We start from the raw sequence: 19,274 nt of genomic DNA on the forward strand, positions 1-19,274 counted from the left end.
TGTATATATTTATCGGATGCATGAGATATTTGGATACAGGTATACAATGTGTAATAATCACATCAAGGTAAATGGGACTTCCATCACCTCATGGATTCATCCCTTGTGTTACAAACAATGCAATTATACTCTTAGTTACTAAAAATGTACAATTAATTATTATCAACTATAGTAACCCTATCATGCTAGTAAATAGTGGGTCTTATTCATTGTATCCCACTATATTTTTGTATGCACTAGCCAATCCCCCAGCCCACCACACTACCCTTCCCAGCCTGAGGTAACCCTCATTCTACTCCCTATCTCCATGAATTCAATTTCTTGATTTTTAGTTCCTACAAATAATTGAGAACATATAAAGTTTGTCTTTCTGTGCCTGGCTTATTTCACCTAACGTAATGACCTCCAGTTCCATCCATGTCGTTGGAAAGGACAGGATCTCATTTCTATTTTGGCTGGTTGGTATGCCCTGGCGTATGAGTACCATATTGTCTTTATCCATTCACTGTTGATGGATACTTAGGCTGTTTCAATTCATGGCTATTGTGAATAGTGCTGCAATAAACATAAAAGTTCAGATATCTCTTGATTATACTGATTTCCTTTCTTTTGTGTATATACCTAGCAGTGGGATTGCTGGGTCATATTGTAGCTGTATTTGTAGTTTTTTAGGGAACCTCCACAGTGTTTTCCATAGTGGTTGTACTGATTTACATTCCCAGCACCAATATACAAGCATTCCTTTTTCTCCACATCCTCACCAGCATTTGTTATTGCCTCTCTTTAAATAAACACCATTTTAACTGTGGTGAGATCATCTATCATTGTAGTTTTGATTTGTATTTCTCTGATGATCAACGATGTTGAGCACCTTTTAAAATACCTGTTTGCCATTTGTATGTCTTCTTTTGAGAAATGTCTATTCAGATCGTTTGCCCATTTTTAAATTAGATAATTAGATTTTTTTCCTACAGAGTTGTTTGAGCTCCTTATATATCTTGGTTACTAATTCCATGTCAGATGGATAGTTTGCAAATATTTTCTCCCATTCAGTGGGTTGTTTCTTTACTTTGTTAATTGTTTCCTTTGCTGTGCAAAAGCTTTTTAACTTGATGTGATCTATTTTTTTTCTTTGGTTTTCTGTGCTTGTGGAATATTCAAGAAATCTTTGCCAGTCCAATGTTCTGGAGAGTTTCCCAATGTTTTCTTTTACTAGTTTCATAGGTTGAGAGCTTAGATTTAAGTCTTTAATCCCTTTTTATTTGATTTTTGTGTATGGCAAGTATACAAATGTATAGTTTCATTTTTCTGCATATAGATATCTAGTTTTCTCAGCAAAATTTATGGAAGTAAATATCTTTTCACAAGTATGCTGTTGGTGCCTTTATCAAAATGAGTTCACTATAGTTCTATATGAATTTGTTTTTAGGTTTTCTATTCTATTGCACTAGTCAATGTCTGTTTCTATGCCAGTACCATGCTGTTTTGGCTACTATAGCTCTGTGGTATAATTTAAGTCAGGTAATGTGATTCTTCCAGTTTTGTCCTTTTTGCTCAGGATAGCTTTGGCTATTCTGGGTCTTTTGTAGCTCCATATAAATTTTAGAATTATTTTTTCTATTTCTGTATATAATGTCATTGCTATTTTAATAGAGACTGTAATGAATGTGTAGATTGCTTTGGGTTGTACTGACATCGTAACAATATTGGTTCCTGCAATCCATAAACATGGAATATCTTTCCATTTTTGTGTCCTATTTGATTCTTTCATCAATGTTTCATAGGCTTCATTGTAAAAATCTTTCACTCCTTTGGTTAAATTAATTCCTTGGTATTTAATTTCATGTGTGGCTATTACAAATGGTATTAACTTTTGAATTTTTTTTTCAGATTATTCACTGTTGGCATGTAGAGATGCTACTGATTTTAGTGTACGGATCTTATCCCACAACTTTAGTGATATTGTTTATCAGTTTTCACAGTTTTTGATGGAGTCTTTAAGTTTTTCCAAGTATAAGATAATATCATCTACAAACAAAAATAACTTAACTTCTTTCTTTCCAAGTTAGAGGGGCTTTATTTCCTTCACTTGTCTGATTGCTCTAGATAGGAGCTGAATAACAGTGAATAACAGTGGTTGAATAACAGTGGTAGAAAAGGGCATCTTTTTCTTATTCCAGATCTTAGAGAAAAAGCTTTCAGTTTTTCCCCATTCAGTGTGATACTAGCTGTGGGTCTGTCATATGTGGCTTTTATTGTGTTGGAGTATGTTCCAGCATTTAGACAGTTTTTATGATAAAGTGATATTGAATGGTATCAAATCCTTTTTCAGCATCAATTGAAATGATCATACGTTTTTTGTCTTTCATTCTGTTGATGTGATGTATCAGAATCAATCAGTATCACACTGATTGATTTGCATATGTAGAACCATTCTTGCATCCCTGGGATAAATTCCACTTGGTCATGATGAGTGATCTTCTTTATGTGTTGTTGAGTTAGTTTTGCAAATATTTTATTGAGGGTTTTTGCATCAATTTTCACCAGGGATATGGGCCTGTACTCTTCTTTCAGCAGCTCTTGTAAGGCAGGCCTGATGGTGACCAAATCTCTCAGCATATGCTTGTCTGTAAAGGATTTTTTTTCTCCTTAACTTTGGAAGCTTAGTTTGGCTGGATATGAAATTCTGGGTTGAAAATTCTTTAAGAATGTTGAATATTGGCCCCCACTCTCTTCTTGCTTGTAGAGTTTCTGCCAAGAGGTCCACTGTTAGTCTGATGGGCTTCCCTTTGTGTGTAACCCGACCTTTCTCTCTGGCTGCCCTTTACAATTTTTCCTTCATTTCAACTTTGGCGAATCTGACAATTATGTGTCTTGGAGTTGCTCTTCTCGAGGAGTATCTTTGTGTTGTTCTCTGTATTTTCTTAATTTGAATGTTGGCCTGCTTCACTAGGTTGGGGAAGTTCTCCTGGATAATATCCCAAAAAGTGTTTTCCGACTTGGTTCCATTCTCCCTGTCACTTTCAGGTGCACCAATCAGATGTAGATTTGGTCTTTTCACATAGTCCCATATTTCTTGGAGGCTTTATTCATTTCTTTTTACTCTTTTCTCTAAACTTCTCGCTTCATTTCATTCATTTGATCTTCAGTCACTGATACCCTTTCTTCCACTTGATCAAATTGGCTACTGAAGCTTGTGCATGCATCACATAGTTATTGTGCCATTGTTTTCAGTTCCATAAGGTCATTTAAGGACTTCTCTACACTATTTATTCTAGTTAGCCATTTGTCTAATCTTTTTTCAAGGTTTTTAGCTTCTTTGCGATGGGTTCAAACATCCTCCTTTAGCTCGGAGAAGTTTGTTATGACCAATCTTCTGAAGCCTTCTTCTATCAACTCATCAAAGTCATTCTCTGTCCAGCTTTGTTCCATTGCTGGCGAGGAGCTGCATTCCTTTGAAGGAGAAGAGACACTCTCATTTTTAGAATTTTCAGCTTTTCTGCTCTGGTTTCTCCCCATTTTTGTGGTTTTATCTACCTTTGGTCTTTGATGATGGTGACTTACAGATGGGATTTTGGTGTGGATGTCCTTTCTGTTTGTTAGTTTTCCTTTGAACAGTCAGGACCCTCAGCTGCAGGTCTGTTGAAATTTGCTAGAGGTCCACTGCAGACCCTGTTTGCCTGGATATAACCAGTGGAGGCTGCAGAACAGCAAATAATGCACAACAGAAAATGTTGCTGTCTGATCCTTCTTCTGGAAGCTTTGTCTCAGAGGGGCACCTGGCCCTATGAAGTGTCAGTCGGCCCCTACTGGGAAGTGTCTCCCAGTTAGGCTTCTCAGGGGTCAGGGACTCAGTTGAGGAGGCAGTCTGTCCATTCTCAGATCTCAAACTCCATGCTGGGATAAACACTAGTCTCTTCAAAGCTGTCAGACAGGGACGTTTAAGTCTGCAGAAGTTTCTGCTGCCTTTTTTTCAGCTATGCCCTGCTGACAGAGGTGGAGTCTACAGAGGCAGGCAGGCCTCCTTGAACTGCATTGGGCTCCACCCAATTCGAGCTTCCTGGCTGCTTTATTTACCTACTCAAGCCTCAGCAATGGTGGACACCCCTCTCCCAGCCTCGCTGCTACCTTGCAGTTCAATCTCAGACTGCTGTGCTAGCAGTGAGTGAGTCCTATGGGTGTGGGACCCTCCGAGCCAGGCACAGGTTATAATCTCCTGGTGTGCTGTTTGCTAAGGCCATTGGAAAAGTGCAGTATTAGGGTGGGAGTGTCCCGATTTTCCAGCTACCATCTCTCACGGCCTCCCTTTGCTAGGAAAGGGAATTCCCTGACTCCTTGTGCTTCATGGGTGAGGCAATGCCCCATCCTGCTCCTTGGGCTGCACCCACTGTCTGACAAGCCCCAGTGAGATGAACCCAGTACCTCAGTTGGATATGCAGAAATCACCCGTCTTCTGCATTGCTTATGCTGGGAGCTGCAGACTGGAGCTGTTCCTATTCGGCCATCTTGGAACCTCCTAGTCCCAACCCAGAATTTAATATCCAGCCAAACTAAGCTTCATAAGCGAAGGAGAAATAAAATCCTTTACAGATAAGCATATACTGAGAGATTTGGTCACCACCAGGCCTGCCTTACAGGAGCTCCTGAAGGAAGCGCTAAATGTGGAAAGGGAAAACTAGTACCAGCCGCTCTGAAAACATACCAAATTGTAAAGACCGTCAACACTATGAAGAAACTACACCAACTAGTGGGCAAAATAACCAGCTAGCATTATATTGATATGGTCAAATTCACACATAACAATATTAATCTTAAATGTAAATGGGCTAAATGCCCCAATTAAAAGACACAGACTGGAACATTGGATAAAGAGTCAAGACCCATTGGTGTGCTGTATTCAGGAGACCCATCTCATGTGCAAAGACACACATAGGCTCAAAATAAAGGAATGGAGGGAGATCTACAAAGCAAATGGAAAGCAAAAAAAAAGAAAGAAAAGCGGTGGTTTTAACCCTCATCTCTGATAAAACAGACTTTAAACCAACAAAGATCAAAAGAGACAAAAAAGGGCATTACATCATGGTAAAGGGATCAGTGCAACAAGAAGAGCTAACTATCCTAAATATATATGCATCCAATACAGGAGCATGCAGATTCATAAAGCAAGTTCTTAGAGACCTACAAAGAGACTTAGACTCCCACACAATAATAGTGGGTGACTTTAACACCCCACAGTCCATATTAGATCAACAAGACAGAAAATTCACAAGGATATTCAGGACTTGAACTCAGCTCTGGACCAAGTGGGCCTAGTACACATCTGCAGAACTCTCCATCCCAAATCAACAAACTATGCATTCTTCTCAGCACCACATCACACTTATTCTAAAATTGACCACATAATTGGAAGTAAAACACTCCTCAGCAAATGCAAAATAATGGAAATTGTAACAGTCTCTCAGACCACAGTGCAATCAAGGTAGAACTCAGGATTAACAAACTGACTCAAATCCACACAACTACATGGAAACTGACCAACCTGCCTCTGAATGACTACTGGGTAAATAATGAAATTGTTAGCTGGGTAAATACAGAAATGACTAAGTTTTTTAAAATGAATGAGAACAAAGAAACAACCTTCCAGAATCACTGGGACACAGCTAAAGCAGTGTTTAGAGGGAAATGTGTAGCACTAAATGCCCAAGACAGAAAGCAGAAAAGATCTAAAATCAACACCCTAACATCACAATTAAAAGAACTAGAGAAGCAAGAGCAAACAAACACATTCAAAAGCTAGCAGAAAGCAAGAAATAACTAAAATCAGAGCCGAACTGAAGGAAATAGAGACATGAAAACCCTTCAGAAAATCAGTGAATCCAGGAGCTGGTCTTTCAAAAAAAAAAAAAAAAGAAGAAAGCAAAATAGATAGACAGCTATATTCTGATAGAAGAAAACAGAGAAGAATCAAATAGATGCAACAAAAAAATAATAAAGGGGATATCATCACTGATCCCACAGGAATACAAACTACCATCAGAGAACACTATAAACACCTCTATGAAAATAAACTAGAAAATCTAAAAGAAATGAATACATTCCTGGAGACATACACTCTCCCAAGACTAAACTAGGAAGAAGTTGAATCCCTGAATAGACCAATAAATGTTCTGAAATTGAGACAGTAATCAATAACCTATTAACGAAAAAAAGCCCAGGACCAGACAGATTGACATCTGAATTCTACCAGAGGTACAAAGAGGAGCTGGTACCACTTTTTCTGATATTATTCCAAACAATAGAAAATAGGGACTCTTCTTTAACTCATTTTATGAAGCCAGCATCATCCTGATACCAAAATCTGGCAGAGATGCAACAAAAAAGGAAGTTTCAGGCCAATATCCCTGATGAACATCAATGCAAAAATCCTCAATAAAATACTGGCAAACTGAATCCAGCAGCACACCAGAAAGCTTATCCACAATGATTAAGTCAGCTTCATCCCTACAATGCAAGGTTGGTCCAACATATGCAAATGAATAAACATAATCCATCACATAAACAGAATCAATGTCAAAAATCATGTGATTATCTCAATAGATGCAGAAAAGGCCTTCAGTATAATTCAACACATCTTCATGCTAAAAACACTCAATAAACTAGGTATTGATGGAACGTATCTCAAATAATAAGAGCTATTTATGACAAACCCACAACCAATGTCATACTGAATGAGCAAAAGCTGGAAGTATTCCCCTTGAAAACTGGCACAAGACAAGGATGCCCTCTCTCACCACTCCTATTCAACATAGTATTGGAAGTTCTGGCCGGGGCAGTCAAGAGAAAAAAATAAACTCTATTCAAATAGGAAGAGAGGATGTCGAATTGCCTCTGTTTGCAAATGACAGGATTGTACACTTAGAAAACCCATTGTCTCAGCTCTAAAACTCCTTAAACTGATAAGGAACTTCAGCAAAGTCTCAGGATACAAAATCAATGTGCAAAAATCACAAACATTCTTATACACCAATAATAGACAAACAGCCAAATCATGAGTGAACTCTCATTGACAATTGCTACAAAGAAAATAAAATACCTAGGAATACAACTTACATGGGATGTGACGGACCTCTTCAGGGAAAACTACAAACCACTGTTCAAGGAAATAAGAGAGGACATAAACAAATGGAAAAATATTCCCTGCTCATAGATAGGAAGAATCAATATCTTGAAAATGACCATACTGCCCAAAGTAATTTATAGATTCAGTGCTATTCCTATCAAGCTACCATTGACTTTCTTCACAGAATTAGAAAAAAACTACTTTTTAAATTTCATATGAAACCAAAAAAGAACCCTTATAGCTAAGACAGTCCTAAGCAAAAAGAAAAAGCTGGAGGCATCACACTACCTGACTTCAAACTGTACTACAAGGCTTACAGTAACCAAAACAGCATGGTACTGGTACCGAAACAGATATATAGACCAGTGGAACAGAACAGAAGCCTCAGAAATAACACCATACATCTACAACCAACAGATCTTTGGCAAACCTGACAAAAACAAGCAATTGGGAAAGGATTCTCTATTTAATAAATGATGTCACAAAAACTGGCTACCCATATGCAGAAAACAGAAACTGGACTCCTTCCTTACACTGTATACAAAAATTAACTCAAGGTGGATTTAAAACTTAAATGTCAGACCTAAAAACCATAAAAACCCTAGAAGAAAACCTAGACAATACCGTTCAGGACACAGGCATGGGCAAAGACTTCACAACTAAGACACCAAAAGCAGTGGCAACAAAAGCCAAAATTGACAAGTAGTATCTAATTAAACCAAAGAGTTTCTACACAGCAAAAGAAGCTATCATCAGAGTGAACAGACAACCTACAGATTGGAAGAAAAAATTTTCAATCTGTGCCTCTGACAAAGGGCTAATATCCAGAATCCACAAGGAACTTAAATTTACAAGAACAAAAAACCCCATCAAAAAGTGGGTAAAAGATATGAACAGACACTTCTTAAAAGAAGACATTTATGCAGCCATCAAACATGAAAAAAAGCTCATCATCACTGGTCATCAGAGAAATGCAAATCAAAGCCACAAAGAGATACCTACCATCTCATGCCAGTTAGAATGGTTACCATTAAAAAGTCAGGAAACAACAGGTACTGTGTTTCTAACCTTCTTGGAAGGCCAGGAGGTTTTGCAAAGCTTCGGGGAAGAATGAACTGAAGGCAGCTTTTCTTACCCAGGGTCAAAGGGCATAGGTACAAAGGAACGTAGAGGGGTTTATCTAAATATCTTGTTTACTCATGTTGTCCTAAAACAGACCTTTGATCATTCACACACAGGACTGCTCTTGATTCAGGGGGTCAACAACGTTCATTACCCACAAATTGTGTTTGTTCCAAGCCTTTGTCATTAAATCTGTACTAAAAAATGCAATTATTGCCAGCTTATCGGGGCTGCACTCTCTCGGCTACTGGACTCTTGTTGGTGGTGCTGAGCTGTGTGGTCCCCTAGCCACGCTGTCAGGCAACCTGTGTCAGCATACTTCTTTCATCTGTCAGTCAGCCAGAGTCTGCAGGACAGACTCAGTGGGTGGTGCCTTGTGCGAGGAGTGCTGCAATGGATCACGTTGGAACCCTCAAAAATGAACGTAAAGAGACTGTGCTGTCAGTAAGTCAGTGAGTCATTGCTGCCTGCTCGGGATTTCCAAGTTTGAGGGAATTGTTCAGGCTAGGGTTTCATCATGGGACAACAGTTATCAGCTCAACAGCAAAAGTATATAAAAGTATTGAAACAGCTGTGCCTGGAGTTGGTTCCTTCTGGTGGGTTCGTGGTCTCACTGACTTCAAGAATGAAGCCACGGACCTTCGCAGTGAGTGTTACAGCCCTTAAAGGTGGCACAGACCCAAAGAGTGAACAGCACCAAGATTTATTGTGAAGAGTGAAAGAACAAAGCTTCCACAACATGGAAGGGGACCCAAGCGGGTTGCCGCTACTGGCTGGGGTGGCCAGCTTTTGTTCCCTTATTTGTCCCTGCCCATGTTCTGTGGATTGATCCATTTTACAGAGTGCTGATTGGTCCATTTTACAGAGCACTGATTGGTCCATTTTACAGTATGCTGATTGGTCCATTTTACAAACCTCTAGCTAGCCACAGAGCACTGATTGGTGCATTTTTACAGAGTGCTGGTTGGTCCATTTTACATACCTGTAGCTGACCACAGAGCACTGATGGGTGTATTTTTACAGAACACTGGTGCATTTTACAAACCTCTAGCTAGCCACAGAAAAGTTCTTCAAGTCCCCACCCGACCCAGAAGTCCAGCTGGCTTTGCCTCTCACAGCTGCTTAAAGCTGGCAGAGCCTCGGTTTCACAGGCTCAATTTAGGAACCTAATGCAAACTGTTGTGTCCCATAACCCATGGTTCCTGGAAGAGGGTAAGCTAGACATAGAGCTCTGGGAACAAATGGGGAGAAATTTTAAACAACATCATGCACAAGGGCAGTGGATCCCAGTAACGTCTCTAATATTATGGGCTTTAGTTAGGGCTGCTTTGGTCCACTCTACACAGAAGAGCCTAAAAAGGGAAGGGGGAAGGAACCATCACCTACCTTACCACCTCCTCCTTCTCGTTCAGCCCAGCCATTACCAGGCAAAAATAACAAAGAGAAAGCAGAGGTTTTGCCTGAGCCCCCTCCTGTAAATTGGAAAAAAAGACAAGGGATACACTACAGCTTTGGTACCCTGTCTTAGGCAAGCAGCATTAGAAGGCGAGCTCTTAGCCTGCCTGGTAATGCAAGATCGACAAGACAATCAGGTATATGAACCCATTTCTTTTGACACTTATAAAGAGATAAGAAAAAGCATTTAAGAAAATGGAACCACTAGTCCATTTACAAAAGGGTTAATTGAGATCACTTAAGCAGACCTCTTTCTAGTAATGGCCATTGTTATTCCTCCTCTACCCCTGATGTAGCTCTCTCAAAATCCTATTTGGGTAGAACAGTGACCTTTAAAGGAAGAGAAATTACAAAGAGCCCATGGATTAGTTGAGGAGCAATTAAAAGTTGGCCATATAGAACCATCAAACACCCCTTGGAATTCACCCATTTTCATCATTCCCAAAAGATCTGGCAAATGGAGACTTTTGCATGATTTACAGGATATCAGTGCTAATTTGCAACCTATGGGGCCTCTTCAACAGGGCATCCCTTCCCCCGTGGCAATTCCTGAAGATTGGCCTCTAGTTGTTACTAACTTAAAGGACGACTTCTATACTATCTCCCTTGCAGAACAGGACAGAGGAAAATTTGCCTTTACCATACCAGCTATCAATAATGAAAGACCAGCTCACCAACTTCATTGGAAAGTGCTCCTCAAGGGATATTGAACAGTCCTACTATGTGTCAGTGTCATGTAAATCAGGCTTTGCTCCCCAGTAGAAAAGAATTTCCTAATTGCAAGATTATTCATTTTATGGATGATATTTTACTAGCAGCCCCAACAGAGCCAATAGTTTTAAGTTTATATGCCTCCATCATAAAGAATACACGGTTAAGAGGTTTAATCATAGCACCTGAAAAAGTACAATTTTCCTTTCCTTGGAAATATCTTGGATACATACTAACTTCCTGGTCAGTGAGACCTCAAAAGGTTAAATTAAATACTAGCAATTTACACACGTTAAATGATTATAAAAAATTACTGGGTGATATTAATTGGCTTTACCCCACCTTGGGCATAACTACTGATAAGTTACAAATCCTATTTCCTATCCTAAAGGGCAATACAGCCCTAGACTCTCCCACGTATTTAACTCCTGCAGCAAAAAGAGAAATTGAGGAAATAGAGCAAGATATTTCTCAGAGGCAACTAGACTGCATAGACCCACAATATTCAATTCAATTGCTTGTTTTCCCTACTAAACATTCCCCAACAGGATTAGTAGGACAGATAGCCCCAGGGCTGCACTTTCTAGAATGGGTTTTTTAACTCACATACCATGACTAAAACATTATCCCCCTATATCCAGCTAGTTAGTAAAGTCATCTATACAGGTCACAGATGATGCAATCAGTTGCTAGGTTATAACCCTGATGTCATCAGAATTCCTTTGAGTAAAAGGCAATTCAAAGCTTATTTCCTCTGTCTCTAGATCTTTAGATAGCACTCTCTGATTATGTAGGCCATATAGGACATGCCTTTCCTGCTGAGAAACTAATTCAGTTCTTATCTCATACTCCTTTAGTTGTGCCTACAAAAGTAGTTCACTCCCCCATACCTAATGCTTTAAGGCTTTTTACTTATGGCTCTGGTAAAAATAGAAAAGGAGCTATTTGGTGGAGATTGCATGATTTCCTCATTCATCCTGGATTTACTGGCACTCAGAAAGCCAAGGTTGGAGCCTTAATATCGTCCCTGGAGACCTAGTCTGCTTAGCCCATCAGTGTTGTTAGTGACTCTGCTTACTCTATTTATTGCAGAACCTTGAAACAGCCCTCATTAAGTCCACACTCAAGCCCACCCTGTATGCACTTTTTCTTCGACTTCAGCAATTGCTGGATCAACGTACACATCCTATTTTTATCACACATATTCGACCCCACAGCTCACTGCTTGCCCCGTTGGCTTATGGCAATGATCAAGGAGACCTGCAAGTTATGACGTCACTGCTTGACCAAACCACCCAATTGCATCTATTTTTCCACCAAAATTGGAGAAACTTATCTAAATTTCAACTTACCCAGAGACTCACTAACCAAATTATCCTGCAATTCCCAGTTTGCCAGCTCACAGACATGTCCTCTCCTTCAACAGGTGTTAACCCTAGAGGAATACAACCTAATCAGTTATGGCAAACAGATGTTAAACACATCCTTGAATTTGGAAAACTAAGATATGTACATGTGTCTGTTCATACCACTTCTCAATGAGTGCTCATGCTCTTCCTGGAGAGTCCACCCAATGTTATTAAACATCTTCTTTTAACTTTTGTGTTTATGGGGTGTCCCACAAAAATTAAAACTGATAATGGTCCAGCTTATGCCAGCTCACAATTTCAACAATTCTGTCCCACGTAGAACATCCAACATTCCACATGCATCCCATATAATCCCCAAGGACAGGCCATAGTAGAACATGTCCATTCCACTCCTAAAAATATGCTCAGAAAAAAAAGGGGGGGGATATGAGTAAAAACCCTTCAATACTGCTAGCACAAACCTTATTTATCCTTAATTTTTAAAATTTAGATGATAAATTTCGATCAGCCATAAAAAAGCATTTTACTAAAGCCCCTCAAAACATTAAAACTTGTGGTTTTGTGGAAAGATGTAAATATCAATGTATGGTGTGGTCCAAATGAATTGCTAACATGGAGAAGAGGTTATGCTTGTGTTCATACCCCCTCAGGTCCTCTTTGAATTCCAGCACAATGCATCAAACCATACCATGGCGTGCTAGGACCCAACCCGGTACCAGAAATGGAGGAAATGTCCCTGCAGGAGCCGCAGTCCCAGACGATGTGGCTTCCTCGGACAACACAAGCCCCAGACATTACCTGGGGGATGCTGAAGAAGACAACTCAGGAGGCTGAGTGAATCCTGCTCTAGACACAGACACAATTCACTCCAGATAATTTATTCCTTTATATGCTTTCTATTGTACCTTGCAACTCTCATAGGGTATTAACCTTTCTTGTTCTCTCACTCTGCCTGCAATCCGCACCTGCTACTCTCTATTGGGCTCATCTCTTAGATCCACCTTTCTTCTGCTCTGTTACTTGGGCAGACACCTCCTTCCCAGTCTCTAATAACGTAACTGCTTGGCTAGGAGGGATTGACTTACCTCCAGTGGGGTCTCTTATTAATGGCACACATTGGACTAAGGTGCCAGTTAACACTATATATCACTCCGCTATCCTTCCACTGTGTGTAAGTTATAAAAGTTCTAACCCTTACTGTGTACCTGCCCAAACACAATTATGACTACATCATGGCAAAGGAAATGCCTTAACATTGTTGGTTGCAGGTAATCTCAAACCATGCAACACAACCAATGCCACCTTCCCAAACATTCCTCCCTGTGCTGAAGAACAAGGCCGGAAAAGTAATGGATTCCACTTTAGCTGGGAGGTCTGTCACAGGGGTCAAGCCTGTAGCTTCCAGTTAGGCAATTATAACATCTTAGACTGGAGCTCCCATGGCCATTTTGAAGGGGGCCTGCCCCTCCACACCTGTGGGTATTTCTCGCAAGGTGGAGACGAGAGACTGAGAAAAGAAATAAGACAGAGAAACAAAGTATAGAGGAAGAAAAGTGGGCCCAGGGGACTGGCGCTCAGAAAGTGAGGACCTGCACCGGCACTGGTCTCTGAGTTCCCTCAGTATTTATTGATCACTATCTCTACTATTCTGGCAAGGGGGATGTGGCAGAACTATAGGGTATTGGTGGGGAGAGGGTCAGCAGGAAAACATATGAGCAAAGGACCCTGTGTCATAAATAAGTTTAAGGAAATGTGCTGTCCCTCGTGCATGTAGGCCAGATTTATGTTTGACTTTACACGAACATCTCAATGCAGTAAAGAGCAGTATTGCTCCCAGCATGTCTCACCTCCAGCCATAAGGCAGTTTTGTCCTATCTCAGTAAACAGAATGTATGATCAGGTTTTACACTGAGACATTCCATTCCCAGGGACGAGCAGGAGACAGATGCCTTCCTCTTATCTCAACTGCAAAGCGGCCTTCCACTTTCACTAATCCTCCTCAGCACCGACCCTTTACGGGTGTTGGGCTGGGGTATGGTCAGGTCTTTCCCTTCTCACAAGGCCATATATCAGGCTGTCTCAGTAGGGGGAAGCCTTGGACAATACCCAGGCTTTCTTGAGCAAAGGTCCCTGCGGCCTTCCACAGTGCATTGTGTCCCTGGGTACTCGAGAATGGAGAATGGCGATGACTTTTTCCAAGCATACTGCCTGCAAACATGATTTTGACAAAGCACATCCTGCACAGCCGTAAATCCATTAAACCTTGAGTCAATACAGCACATGTTTCTGCAAGCACAGGGTTGGGGCTAGGGTTACAGATTAACAGCATCCCAAGGCAGAATTTTTCTTAGTACAGGTCAAAATGGAGTTTCTTATGTCTTCCTTTTTCTATATAGACATAGTAACAGTCTGATCTCTCTTTCCCCCACATATTTGCAGGGTGACCATACTGATGTCCACATCCATTGTGGCATCAATCACAGTTTTGTAGTCACATCCCGTTCCCCTATGATTTGGGCCAATGAGGAGATGAGATATCCCAGACCCCAAGTAAAGTAGATGCCACCCCAAGACACTTTATGGCACTTGGGACATCTTAGCACCTCCCTTAATATCTGGCATGGAACATATCATAATTCCAGTAACAATTATACTATGACTGTTATTCATAATCACACAGATCAGTGCCTGATTTGCACTACCCATCCATATGTTTTCCTTATGGGAACTAATATTTCCATTACACCCCAAAACTCCAAGTTTGTGACCTGAGTGCAGGGACAGGCTTGGTTCACCTCATGTATCACTAATTACAATATATCTAACTAAAATATTACTAGTGTCATGGTATTAAGGAGAAAATCTGAGGCATTCCTACCAGTCAATTTGACACGTGATGGACAAGGTTCCTCTGCCCTTGCCACCTTAGAACATGCCCTGTCCCAGGTCAGACCCAAAAGACTCATAGGCACACTTATAGCCTTTAAAATCTCAGCCATAGTCATCTTGGCAACTGCTATTGTTGTTGTGGCCTCTATTACTGAATCAGTACAAACAGCTACCTCTGTAGACAACTTGGCAAAAAATGTGTCTAATGAACTTCTCTTACAGCAGGGTATAGATCAAAAGATTCTTGCACGCCTGCAAGCCTTGAGGCTGCCTTGGAATACGTAGAGGAGCGACAAGATGCACTGGCATTCTGACAGCAATTAAACTGTGACTGGGAGCATTAGCATATCTGTGTCACCTCTCTATCTTGGAATCAATCAATAAATAGTTGGGATGAGGTGAAACAACACCTCTGGGGAAACTTACATGATAATTTAATAGCAGACATAAGGCAATTTAATATCCTAGAATCCCTAAACGCCATAGATCTACATGCCCAACAAACAACCATATGGAAGGATGTGCAAGGACATCTCTTCTGGATAGACCCCCACTCCTAGGGGTCACTCCTTGATTGGAAAAGAATGATACTGATTATATTCATTTTTGTCTTATGTTATTTACTAATTCTAGGATGCAAAGCCGTAATGCAAATTATAACTGCTGTGCCTGACAAACCTGTTTCTGCACAAAACCTGATGCAAAAAACAGAAAAGGGGGAGATGTGGGAGATTGGTCATGGTGATGGGAGAAATTATAGGGAAAGATTCAAACCTTCTTGGAAGGTCGGGGGGGTTTGCAAAGCTTCAGGGAAGAATGAGCCAAAGGCAGCTGTTCTTACCCAGGGGCAGAGGGCGTAGGTACAAAGGAATGTAGAGGAGTTTATCTAAATAGCATTTTATTCACGTCCTAAAACCAGCCTTTAATCATTCGCATGCAGGGACTTCTGTCTACTCAGGGGGTTGACAAAGTTTATTACCACAAACCATGTTTGCTCCAAGCCTTTGTCATTGAATCTGTACTAAATAAATGTGAGCATTGCTAGCTTATTGGGGCTGCACTCTCTTGGCTGCTGGACTCTGGTCAGCAGTGCTGAGCCATGTGGTTCCCTAGCTGTGCAGTCAGGCAAAATACCTGTGTCCACATACTTCTTTCATCCGTTGCTCAGTCAGAGTCTGTGGGACAGACTCAGCAATGCTGGAGAGGATGTGGAGAGGATGTGGAGAAATAGGAATGCTTTTACACTGTTGGTGGGAGTGTAAATCAGTTCAACCATTGTGGAAGACAGTGTGGTGATTCCTCAAGGATCTGAAACCAGAAATACCATTTGACTCAGCAATCCCATTACTGGGTATATACCCAAAGGATTATAAACCATTCTACTATAAATAAACATGCACATGTATGTTTATTGTAGCACTAATCACAATAGCAAAGACTTGGAACCAACCCAAATGCCCATCAATGATAGACTGGATAAGGAAAATGTGGCACATATACACCATGGAATACTATGCGGCCATAAAAAAGAATGAGTTCATGTCCTTTGCAGTGACATGGATGAAGCTGGAAACCATTCTCAGCAAACTAACACAAGAACAGAAAACCAAATACCACATATTCTCACTCATAAGTTGGAGTTGAACAATGAGAACATATAGGCACAAGCAGGGAACATCATACACTGGGGCCTGTCGGGGGTGGGGGACAAGGGGAGAGATAGCATTAGGAGAAATACCTGTCAATGATGGGTTGAGTAATGCAGCAAACCACCATGGCACATGTATGCCTGTGTAACAAACCTGCATGTTCTGCACATGTATCCCAGAACTTAAAGTATAATAAATATATATATATTTTCATCTTTGGTAGTAGCAGAAGGGAAAGAACACTTAAAGGATCTGTGGAATAAGGGATGCTGAAGTGGGTGATAAAAAATTGATTGAACTTTTCTTGGTGAACTATTTGACACTATATGCTAAAAATATCCATATACTCTGCTCTACTATCTTTTATTCTAGGAAATTATTATAAATAAATAATCAGAGAAGCATAGAAAGATTTATGCACAAGGAGGTTTATTCATAGCAGAATTATTTATAATCATAAAACAATTATTTGAATTCCAACAATGGATGAATGACTTAATAAATTATGATGCAACAAAATCAAGACAGGTCTAAAAAGCAGGATAAGCACCCAACTCTGTTTTTAGTTTTCTATTTAGGTTTACATTTTAAAATATTATGTTTTTATATAATTTATGTCTTTATATAAAAGCCCATAAAGAAATACATCAATATATTACTAGTTGTTATCTTTAGGTGGTGGAATTATGGGTGATTGTTTCCTTCTGTACACTTTTGTGTATTTTGTAAATGTCCTAAAAGAAGCATTTTTTAATATTAAGAAAACAAATATTATAAAATAAAAATAAGTTACAAGGAAGAATGAATAATTGCTCTTTGTGTTTCTCTGTGGAATGGATTAGTTGGACAAAAATGGTGGGTAATGGGAATGAGAGGGGGATGACTACAATCTGCCTAACATGCCCCAGTTGAATGTTTGTTTTAATAAATTTGTTACTTGAAAATATGCAGCTTCTTTTTTTATTGCCCTACTTTATGAGGGCCCATTTATTGTTTAGCTTGTATTGTGTACCATATTTTGTCATAGTCACTTCATTGTTTCAAAGTTTACATTTTGCAACAATCAATCTTATAAAAAAAGGATAGAATAGAATAAAGAACAAATGTATGCAGCTTTATGCTTCAAATAAATAAAAATCAGTTCTGACAATGTAAGAACATTCTCTGCTCTTGTAATTCCCACTTTGTTCTGATAAGTTAATTCTCAGATACCGTATGTGAAATAAAGATGTTCTTCTATGATAATTCACGAATTAAACAATGTTAAAGGTTAAACCTCATTAGTTTACCAGATAAATTTTACATCAGTTGTTAATTATGGAAAAATACTCTTTTCTTTTTAAGGTAATGATTTGAGTGACACGTCATCTAAGGAGGCAAATTCTCGAAGAAATTCTGTCACATTCAAGGATATAGAAAAGAGGTCAGTTACATTCCTTCAGAAAACATGTTTTAATAACCATTAGGTGCCAAACCCTGAAATATGCACAGGATTACTTCTTGATAAACCAATACTTCTGTGTTTTCATAGTATCAGAATCCACTTAAATTCATTTTATTCCAACTTAAAGTTCTTCGTATAGCTAATATAAGATACCAGATTTTATACTACATTTTGAAGTAATATGCCTTATAGGAATGCATTTGTCCAGCCTCTATACATATTTGAGAAAGGAATAAAATTGACATGAATTTATTTCATGAATCTGCCATTTATGAGCTGTGAAATGTTGAATTAGTTGCTAAATGTTTTTAAGCTTTAATTTTTTTTCATTTATTAAACTGGAGTAATAATGTGATATGTTATGTATCCAGAATAGAACCTAGTACATAGTAAGAGCTCAATAAATTATAGCAATGTAAATTATTAGTTCTACATTTCTTCAGCCATTTTGTAGGATAGAAGAGTCACTGTTAGGCATCTTATTATGAGTCCTTAAGACATTCATGTAACATTTGCTTTTGAATGATAAAACATTCACTTGTGATTTCTACTCTGCCTGTCAGTTCTGCCTTAAAATCCACTCAGTTATCTACATCTTGATTATGGCATTCTAACCCAAACCTCCATCATTTCTTGCCTATACTGTTTGCAATAGCTTCCTAATTGGTTTCCCCAATTTTTCCTGCTCATTCTCAGTGTAACAACAAGGAATTAAATTTTTATTAAATAGTAAGTAGCCAAAAAGGGCATTTATAAAACATATATAAGATATAAATAACAATACCGTAATCACCCATATATATACCACTCGGCCATAGAAAAAGCATATTATTTTATTTTTGAAGTCCTCTGTATTCTCTCCTAGATCTCAGGGTATCCCATCATCTGAGATAACTACTATTCTGGATTTTGTACTTATTAATATATTTCAAAATAGTGTATTTTAGCTTTGTGTGTTTTTAACTTTAAATAGATGAAATCATCCTGTATGATCTTCTGTCACTTGCGTCTTTTGTCCAACATTACATCTGTTTAGTCCATTGTACATATAGCTATTCTTATTTCTTTTCACTGCTACCAACTAGTCCATTGTCATTATATATATAAACCATGATATACATATATGTATACACACACACACATATGTATCACAGGTTATTTATCCATTGGTAAGCATTTAGATTTTCAATTTTTGTTATTAACAATAGTATTATGATTAATACGTTTGCACATGTCTCTTATAGAAGAAGAGTCTTATGCCTCATATAAGAGTACATGTCTCTTATATGGAAGAGTCGATCTTTTTAAAACATAATTTAAAATATTTCTTTTCTCTTTTGTAGGGATTTAAGATTTCCCATTACTTTCAAAGTGGAAGAAAAAAAATCTTGGCACAGCCTAAAAAGGTTCTGCCTACCTTTCCAGATTCATCTCCTAATCTCTTGCTCTGATTGTGCTTCAGTGACACTTGCTTTTTCTTCAGTTTGTCAAGCCATGATCCTTTGACCTTACGG

The 19,274-nt window shown here is 39.1% G+C and overlaps 1 protein-coding gene across 1 annotated transcript in view; it reads left to right on the plus strand.

Moving 5' to 3' along the window:
- LOC105534982 (dynein heavy chain 14, axonemal) overlaps positions 1 to 19,274 on the plus strand; it is a gene marked incomplete at its 3' end in the record, with an annotated part of 322,900 nt that overhangs the window by 206,378 nt on the left and 97,248 nt on the right. The window contains exon 21 of the mRNA XM_011973918.1: positions 17,661 to 17,739. Within this exon, the coding sequence (XP_011829308.1) occupies positions 17,661 to 17,739 (79 nt within the window). The remainder of the gene's footprint in view (positions 1 to 17,660; positions 17,740 to 19,274) is intronic.

This window comes from Mandrillus leucophaeus, unplaced genomic scaffold (genome assembly GCF_000951045.1).
Source record: "Mandrillus leucophaeus isolate KB7577 unplaced genomic scaffold, Mleu.le_1.0 Scaffold1005, whole genome shotgun sequence".
NCBI lineage: Eukaryota > Metazoa > Chordata > Mammalia > Primates > Cercopithecidae > Mandrillus > Mandrillus leucophaeus.